The sequence below is a fragment of the Gekko japonicus genome, unplaced genomic scaffold (genome assembly GCF_001447785.1).
Source record: "Gekko japonicus isolate JY-2015 unplaced genomic scaffold, Gekko_japonicus_V1.1 scaffold227, whole genome shotgun sequence".
Classification (NCBI taxonomy): Eukaryota; Metazoa; Chordata; class Lepidosauria; order Squamata; family Gekkonidae; genus Gekko; species Gekko japonicus.
The window spans coordinates 693860-703661 of NW_015164189.1; the positions used below are offsets into that span (position 1 = coordinate 693860).

The 9802-nt window shown below is 44.2% G+C and overlaps 1 protein-coding gene across 1 annotated transcript in view; it reads left to right on the forward strand.

Annotated features, from left to right (window-relative positions):
- TMEM245 (transmembrane protein 245) overlaps positions 1 to 8973 on the forward strand; it is an 85479-nt gene extending 76506 nt beyond the window's left edge. The window contains exons 14-17 of the mRNA XM_015408251.1: positions 573 to 673; positions 5123 to 5297; positions 6558 to 6740; positions 8657 to 8973. Coding sequence (XP_015263737.1) covers positions 573 to 673; positions 5123 to 5297; positions 6558 to 6740; positions 8657 to 8702 — 505 coding nt within the window. The 3' untranslated portion in view covers positions 8703 to 8973. The remainder of the gene's footprint in view (positions 1 to 572; positions 674 to 5122; positions 5298 to 6557; positions 6741 to 8656) is intronic.
- The last annotated feature ends 829 nt before the right edge of the window (positions 8974 to 9802 follow it).

Sequence of the window (9802 nt, forward strand, 5' to 3'; positions counted from 1 at the left end):
GAAGCCTGGGTGAGGCGGGGTTTGGGGAGGGGAGGGGCCTCAGCAGGGTAGAATGTTCCTCCATGGAACCGGCTTCCTCAGGAGGTGGTGGGCTCTCCTCCTTTGGTTTTTAAGCAGAGGCTGGATGGCCACCTGATAGCAATGCTGATCCTGTGAACTTGGGCAGATCATGAGAAGGGAGGGCAGGGAAGGTTGCATCAGGGCTTAGTTCTCGTGGCCCTTTCTTACACGCCCAGGGAAATGCCGGTCACCACTTTGGGGTCAGGAAGCAATTTTCTCCAAGCCAGTTTGGCCAGAGATCCTGGAGGGGTGGTTTTTTTGTTTTGTTTTTGCTATCTTGTGGGCATGGAGCAGGGGGTCACTGGGTATGTGTGGGGCGGGAGGTATTTGTGAATTTCCTGCATTGGGGGGGGGTTTGGACTAGATGACCTGGGAGGTACCTTCCAACTCTATGATTCTATGATATTGGGGAGGGCAGTATAAAAATCTTAATAATAATAGTAATAGTAATAATAATAATAATAATAATAATAATAATAATAATTTTATTCGGGTTTCTTTTATCCTTCTAGAGGTGTATTTGATGCGTCTCTCAAAATGGCTGGGTTCTATGGACTGTACACCTGGCTGACTCATACCATCTTTGGAATTAACATTGTTTTCATACCCTCTGGTGAGAACTAAAAGTGGCGGTGTTGGGGTTGTTTTGGCACAGTATTCACTTTTAGTACTGGATATTTTAAGCACAGGATTTTATATAGGTACTTAGAGGATTGGGGTAAATGTACTAAGAGTTCTGTTTACCATTCTGGAAATGCATTTGCATTATGCTTAATATATAAAAATGTTTCTTCCTAGCCTGAGACTAATCTGTATAGGCAGAATAAAATGAATAATGAATAAAAAATGAATAAAATTCTTAGGAATTCCTAAAGTGACAGTCTGAAACACATTGATTTCAAACAGATTTCATTTCTGCAGATGTAGATGTTGGTTACATTTTCTCTGGTTTTGTGCGAGAAAGAAAAATGTCGTTCTTTTGTGTGTGTTTAAAAACTGCTTCCTAACAAGGTGGCTTGATGTAAATCAAGGCAATCTACATTACCAAGGGAAAGGTCAGATGTAAATTAATTGATTTAAATAAATGTTTATGTTTAGGTGCTTCTAAATAAAAGCTCATACTAAATGTTGTTGTAACCATAAAGGTATGCAGATTTAAAACTGATTTTTATACAACGTCCAGAGGATTGAGTGTATTGAGTGTTAACTATTTAACAGTATTTGTGCTGCATTAGAAAATAAAATGCCCTGACCTGGATAGTCCATGGTAGCCTGATCTTGTCAGACCTCAGAAGTGAAGCAGGGCCAGTCCTGGCTAGTATTTGGATGTGAGACCATCAAGGAATACCAGGGTTGTGAGGTTGAGGCAGGCCATGGCAAACCACCTCTGAATGTCTCTTGCCTTGAAAACCCTAAGAGGTTGCCGAAAGTTGGCTGTGACTTGGTGGGGAAACAACACAATTTATTGTATATTTTTGGGTAACTGAATGCTCATGACCCCCAGATTGATGTGGGGGGCGGCGGTCTCTTCTAGAGCCATGATGGGTTTTTACCGAGAGATGCGGGTTCGAATCTTCTTTCCAGGGTCCCTTCCTGCTTTTGTTGACTCCTTTTTTTTTGTCACATAACTGTCGTAGCCCACAGAAATAAACCACCTCAGTCAGTAGTAAGAGCTGGTAGGAGGTCCAGAGTGGAAGCCCCCCCCCCCCCCCCCCCCCCCCCCGCTGCCTACCCCTACTATCCAAATGGCATGAATGACCATTTCCCCAGGGTTTGTTCTTTACAAAGAAATAGCATCTTTTCATAAGAGGGTCATAGGTTTCGTTAGAAGACCATAAAAGCATCCAAACAGCTAAAACAATTTTCAGTGACATTAATTCATCACGCAGGAGCACAAAATCAATAAAACATTCTGGTGAAAAACCCAGAGGCCTTTGAAAGAAAACCACTCACTAGGTGGATATGAGCGCCTAGTATGGGGCCACCTTCTCCACATTATTCGTCTGCATTGTTGGTTCCCGACGCAGTGGTGTTCAGAGTTCAAGATGTCCACTCTAAAAGCCAAGGTGCCTTCCATGGAGATAGATCAAGATAGGTAGCCATGTTAGTCTGTCTGTATTGTCTGGATCCATGGCAAAGAAGCCCTCGAGAGATTCCACCAGGTTTTCCACAGCTTCCACCCCCGCATTGATCTAACTATGAATTACTCTACACAAGAAATAAACTTCCTGGACACTCAGTACAGATGCAGAAAGGACACACTAGTGCCACATTATACTGGAAAGCAACAGATCGGCAAACGTGTCTACATGCCTCCAGCTACTACCTCAACCACATCAAAGAATCCATTGTCCCTACACTATAGTCACCAAAGCCCTACACCAAAGCCCTACACTATAGTCAAATCTGCTCCAACCTCTCAGACGGAGATACACACTTGAAGGATCTGCAACAGGCATTTTTGCAACTACAATATCCTCCTGACATGGTGAGAAAGATGACTGGAAAAGCCAGAATGATACCCAGGGACAGCTTGCTACAAGACAAGCCCAAAGAAAATGACAACAGAACACCACTGGTGGTCCTCTACAACTCCTAACTCAAGCCAGTTCAATGCGTCATTAATGACCTACAACCCATGCTGGATAGTGACACTTCCCTTACACAGGCACTGCAGGGGATTGACCTTTTCTTGCTCACAGACAGCCTGCTAACCTAAAACAACTTCTCACCTGACAGACTACGTGGACTGTGGTACCAGGTCCTGCAACAAACTATGATGCCAACTTTGCTCTCATATAGATCCTAGCAACACCATCAGTGGACCCAACAACATCAGATAGACCATCTCGGGTTCATTCTCCTGCTCGTCCTCTAATGGGATTTATGCCATCACATGTCAAAAATGCCCTTCTAACCCTCTACACTGGACAAATAGGCCAGTCCCTTTGACAAAGAATTAATGGACATAAGTCTGACATTAGGAACCACAACATTCAAAAACCAGTGGGGGAATATTTTAACCTTCCAGAATATCCAGAATTGACCTAAAAGTAGCAGTTCTCTTACAAAGGAATTTCAAAGGGAGATTAGAGAGACTGCTGAATTGCACTTGATAGTGGAAAGATATACCACTATCAATGATGGGTAAAATAGCAACATTAAAGATGAATATACTTCCTAGATTCTTATTTCTAGCACAAAACATCCCCATGTTAAAAAACTTGAAATTCCTAACGGAACTAGACAAAGTGACCAGAAAGTTTATCTGGCACCCTAAAAAAGCTAGAATAAAGTGGAAGGTGTTACAAGATAGAAAAGAAAGAGGAGGAATGAATGTACCAAATTGGAAATTATATTATCAGGCGGCGGCGCTAGTGTGGGTTAAGGAATGGATAATTTTGGAAGACAGCAGAACATTGTCATTGGAAGGTCATGACCTATATATGGGGTGGCATTCTTACATTTGGTATGATAAGGATAAAGTGCACTCCATATTTAATCGCCATGTATTAAGAAGAGCTTTAAACAAGGTCTGGAATGAGATAAAAGAAAGATTTTACAGGAAAACTGCTAGATGGGTAGCGCCGTTGAAGGCTTTTGTAATGCCATCGCTTTTGGTAAAAGAGAAAATGGTTAGTTACAATACATTATTAGAAAAGAATAATGTACTAAAAACAAGAGAAATTAAGAAAGGAACATCAAATCATATTAACATGGGGGGAGCGCACCCTTCTACAAGATAGATACGGTAGAGATAAAACAAGGGGTTTTGAAGATATAAACAATCAGTTGGATAAAATATGGCTGTCATCCAGTGATAAATTAATTCAAAAACTATACAGGTTCTTGTTAGAAGAATATGAGTTAGACGAAAATGTTAAATCAGTTATGATATCATGGATGCAAGATATGGGAAAACAGATAGAAGATGAGCAATGGGACTCTATATGGCATTCTACTAAGTTTTTGAGAGCTATTGCGTATAAAGAAAACATTTATAAAATGTATCACAGATGGTACTGGTCCCCAGATAAAATTGCTAAATGTTATCCTCAAGCATCCAATAGATGTTGGAAATGTAAAAAAAATGTGGGGACGTTCTACCATATGTGGTGGAAATGTTGTAAAATATGTAAGTTCTGGAAAATGGTGCAAAAAATCATCTGTGAAATATTAAATATAGAGATCGAGCTTTCGCCGGAAATATATCTATTGAATATAATCCCAAGAGGGTATAAGAAACAAGATAAATATTTGATAGCATATATAGTAACTGCGGCTCGTATATTAGTGGCAAGAAATTGGAAGACCGATAGGGTACCAACAAAAGAGGACTTATCTATTAAATTCATGGAGTTAGCACAAATGGATAGTCTGAGTCTGATACTACGAGATAAAGACCAAATATGTCAAGAACAACGGTGGTTTAGGGTATATGAATGGTTAGATCGTCAAATGGACGGATAAGGATATATAGTGGTTTCTATAATGTATTAAGACGGAAATATGAACGTTCAACTCTAAAAATTTGTGTAATCTAACACGATGAAGTATGAAATGTTATGAAAAACTTTTCAAAAATAAAAGCTTAAACAAAAAAAAAGATAATGAAGCTCAAGACAATACATCCACCTGGACTAAATCGAGACCTAGGTTTTCTGTCTCATTACCAGTGCTGATTTCTCCACACTTATTAGCCCTCTGCATCTCTCACCTAAACCCAAACACGCCTGCTATTGTCATTTGGCATCTGAAATCACTCCACTTTCCAACAAATAGGACAGGTGGACTCCCATTCTAGCTGTATCTGAAGAAGTGAGCCGTGACTCACAAAAGCTCATACCCTGCCACATATTTTGTTATTCTTTAAGGTACCACTGGACTCTTGCTCTTTTCTAAAAGCCAAGGTGTTAGAAAACTTTCCAGTCTCCAGTCAAATAATCCTGTAGGTTTAAATGCAACCGTGTGCTTAGAAATGAGCATAGATTTTTGCAGGAATTCATTTCTAGTGGAATAGCTGTGTCTTAAATTTCTAACCGCCTGTCTTGTTCATCCTCAGCTCTGGCAGCAATACTTGGCGTTGTCCCCTTTCTGGGAACGTACTGGGCAGCCGTACCTGCAGTCCTCGACCTCTGGCTTGCACAAGGAGAAGGATGTAAAGCTCTGCTCCTCTTGGTGTGCCATCTGTTGCCAACATATTTTGTAGACACAGCAATTTATTCAGATATATCCGGGTAAATGTTTTAATATAGCTTTTGGCCTATGTTAGGAAAGGCCCTGCTGAGATATTAATAATGCCTCTAAGACTAATCGTACCATTTTATCTATCGATGCAGGATGCTGGGGCTGGTTGTGTGATATTTTCATAGGACTGTACACGTAGGCTGTGAGCCCATGTTGTGCCCATTGCATGAAAGTGGTGTACCTTCACATACATGAGCCACATATTCAGCCAGTCAGCTGATGTTGGCTAGTATATTAAATGTTTTTAGTAGGTGATTTTCTAGTTTGTAGTGTATACCTGCTGCAAACCTCTTGAGCCTGTTTTAATAGAAAAAGGCAGTCTAAAAGCATTTTAATAAAAACACACGGTGTGCAGAGCTTCCGCTGAACAGGCCACAAAGCTCTCACCAGACTGCATAAATGTTAAAGTTATGACAAGACATTGACGTATGAATAATACCTAGAGCTGCTTTTTCTGTTGAACGCTTACATTTTCATGACAGTTTGTAATGGGGCTAGTGTGTAATGGAGTTTGTAATGGAGTACTGTGTACAGTTCTGGTCACCACACCTCAAAAAGGATATTATAGCATTGGGGAAAGTGCAGAAAAGGGCAACTCGAATGATAAAAGGGTTGGAACACTTTCCCTATGAAGAAAGGTTAAAGCACTTGGGGCTCTTTAGCTTGGAGAAACGACGACTGAGGGGTGACATGATCGAGGTTTATAAGATTATGCATGGGATAGAGCAGGTAGAGAAAGAGGTACTTTTCTCCCTTTCTCACCGGAAGTACTTCACCCAAAGAGTGATTAACACATGGAATTCACTGCCACTGGAGGTGGTGGCGGCTACAAGCATGGACAGCTTCAAGAGGGAACTGGATAAACATATGGAGCAGAGGTCCATCAGGGGCTCTTAGCCACAAGGTATAGATAGGAACTCACAGGCTGGGGCAGGTGATGCTCTGTCTTCTTGGTGCTTGGGGGGGGGGTCAACAGTGGGAGGGCGTCTAGTGTCCTGGCCCCACTGATGGACCTCCTGATGGCACCTGGTATTTTTGGCCACTGTGTAACAGAGTGTTGGACTAGATGGGCCACTGGCCTGATCCAACATTGGCTTCTCTTATGTTCTTATGTTGGGGAATACCCCTTGATTTGGTGCCATAAACAAACGCTAGATTTTTAGGTTCTGAATAGTCTGCAAGAACAGAAGTCTGCTTGGGCAGGGATATGAAAACTGCAGCAATTTGAATTTGGTGTGTTGTCATTACAGCGGTGGGCATCCGTACTTGACTGGGCTGGCCGTAGCAGGCGGAGCGTATTACCTGGGGCTGGAAGGAGCCATCATTGGACCCATTCTCCTCTGCATTCTTGTGGTTGCCTCTAACATCTACAGCGCTATGCTCGTAAGCCCGACCACCCCGTCACAAATGTCTTGGCCCTTGCAAATATACAGGTAAGCCGCTGCCGTCATCACCACGAATGACCACCACCTTAAAACTGTGTGTTGTTACTTTGCTGTCATTCATGTACTGTGGGATGGGCCCTTTGGTGGAGGCAGTAGGGCACTGTGGGGGAAAGAGATCACACCCCAGGCAGAGCCAAGGGCAGTTTCTTCAAAGCAGCAGAGGTGTAGCATCTCAGCCACCCGGGATATTTTGGGAACCGTAAAAGCTTCAGTGAGGCAGGGGAACGTAGGAGAACCTATGGGAACTTCTGGCCACAACAACCCCTCCCCCCCCCGCTCCCTGGCTTATTTTAGAGCAGAACGGCCCATCTCCTTCCTAAGGCCCCAGTGTTCCGTCCGGGCCCAGTCCACAGGTCCTGTACATGATTCACCTGAGTGCTATATAGGTCCATGTATACATTGATTCTCAATATTTGCCCGCCAAAGGGGCAGCTGCCACTGAGTTGGGAGACTCCAAAGTGCAGTACGTCTAGAGAGGGCGAGCAGAGTGCGGACTTTTGACATGACCAACTGTGCCACACCTGCCATGCTTACTTTGTTGTCCTCGGCCTCCACGGTACTGAGCTCCTCACTTGGGCAGGGCTTCCACCATTCGGAGAAAACCTTCTTGCCTTTTATAGCTTTTCTCAACTCTGCTTATGGAGTCCACACCTTTCCTGATTTGTGGTGTGCATTCATTCTGTCTGAGCTTCTGTTGTAGTGATTTTAAATCTGTTTCTGGAGAGCGTGTGGTTAATACTGACGATGGATTGTTTTCATCCAGCTTTTTTGCTCAGTCTTGCCTGATTCCCCTCTGTCTATTTATTTTTCACATGTATATCCCTCCCATCCCGTAAATGGGCTCAGGGTGGTTCACCGCAGCCCCCGTGGCTTTTGTACGCACAGATCCCGTGACTCCCGGCCTGACCTTTTTGAGAGGTTGAAGGGATGGGATGCCCCCTTCCTTTTTGAGCAGCTGAAAAGCTGGGTGGATCCAACTCTACAGTTTCTCATGATATCCAGTTCATTCAGGGTGGCCCAGAGAACTTGCTTTTTCGGGATCCTCCCCTGATGACTCACCAGGAGGGACTGTGACACTTCAGCCTCTCCAGAGAGGAAGTTTAAAGGCAGCAAGACAAACGGACCTGGCTTAAGCACATGCTTTTGTTCAGTTGAACACAGGGAAAACTGCTCCACACAGAACGTTCTTGCAGTCGAAAGCAGTTGAGACTCTGCCTGCTGCCCTAACACCCTCCCTTATACCTCAAAAGGGAGTGAGTGGCCATGATTGTGTGTTTCTTCCCAACTCTTTGTTTTCTTTGAGAGTAAACAGAATTGGGAAGTGTGACAGCACGGTGGGTGGGGCGCAGGGTTTGAGGGCAATCCATTTCAGAGCAAAAAGGTTTAGGGAGGGAGTGCGATGAAGCTACTAGATAAGGGGAGGCGGCAGAGAATCCTTCAAAGAGAGGAGGACGCTTGGCGTTTCTTGAGCTCCCTCTCCCAGCAAGCGGGCTGCGTTTGGAGTGAGGCTTTGCCCAGGGCTTGGCTTTGGACAGCAGCGGGGGCATCCTGAACGGAGGAGACGAAGTAGGTACGCTGACTAGTGGCCGTAGAGCTGTAGTTTGAGTTGAGATGCAGTCTGGAGATGAAATAGATCCAGGCGGGCAGCCATGCTGGTCTCTGAATCGATAGAACAATGTTTGAGTCGAGTGGCCCTTTTACTACCAACAAAGCTTAGCCCTGGGGTACAAGCATTATCTGAAGAAGTGCGTGTGCACACGGAAGCTCATACCCAGAATTAAACTTTGTTGGTCTTCAACGTGCTGCCAGACTCAAACTTCGTTCTGGAAATGAAATACTCTCATCTCTGTTTTTGTGAGTGGAGAGTTTGGTGGCCTCAGTTACCTTTATTTCTTGTCTTGTAGGCAACCAAGAGAGTCTCCTGAAGAACTGAAAGTCACCACAGAGTGACGGGCGCAGCGTTTCCTTCCGTTCCTGTTTCCTCCGTGCACACTGAGCTCCAGAGAGCCGTGGCCGTGGGTCCCGTCTCCAGCTGTGCCTCACGACAGCATTGAAGCCACATTCACTTACAAGCATATCAACGGAAACAATAACGTTGCCTTTGGTCGCTCTGCACTTTGCCTTTGCCAAGCGGACGTGTGTCTGCTATCCATAGTTTGCTTATTATGCAAGCCGACCTAGGATGGGGGGCAGTACGTTGGCTTGCCGAACTTGCATTTTTTCCCCCTACAAAATATTTTGAGTCAAGTTTGGTTTGTTTGTTGAGATTTTCTAATTTAGTATTTATACTTTTGGTTCTATAAATAAACAGATTTTGAAAGTTAAATCCCACCTCTCTTGCTCTTAGAATGCTCACGTCACAAGGAAATCCGTTTCTTGAACAGATGTTATGCCATTAAAGCCTAGCATCTGCCCAAGCCAAGTATAGTCTTGAACTGGTCTTTGAAGAGTTTCTCAATGGCTGCTTTTGGAAACCGGTGACACTTCCTGTATGTACACCAGCAACACTGACCTCATGAGCTTGTTGTACGTGGCCACTGGCTGCATAGCAGAAAACTGAGGTATGTTCAATATTTTCTCGGAGGGGGTTTGCTTACAACACTGGTTCCCAAAGTGGGCAACAACACCCCCTGGGTAGCGCTGGAACGATCCAGGTGGGCCGAAACGACGTAGCATCTTTTTGTTCACTTCTTGAAGGTAGATTTCCGGGGGGGGGGGGGGGGCTGTGTCTTTTTTTTTTTTCTGAAAAGGGGGCGGTAGGCCAAATAGGTTTGGGAACCTCTGGCTTAGAACAACGTTGTTGCTTTGTCATACAGTTTTAGTTTGGCAAATGGTTACACCAATTCGTCCCAATATACCTGTGTAACCATTTGCCAAAACTAAAACTGTGTGAGAATATCAGCCTTCCCATGCTGTTGAGCCTCCCCTCCCCAGCCAGGCAGGAGTAGATGCTACAGGAGAACTAGGAGCACTAATAGTGGGATTTGATGGGCCAGCAGAGGTCCGGTGCCCCCCTTGGGGGGGGGGCTATGAGAGCAGGAGGACACGCT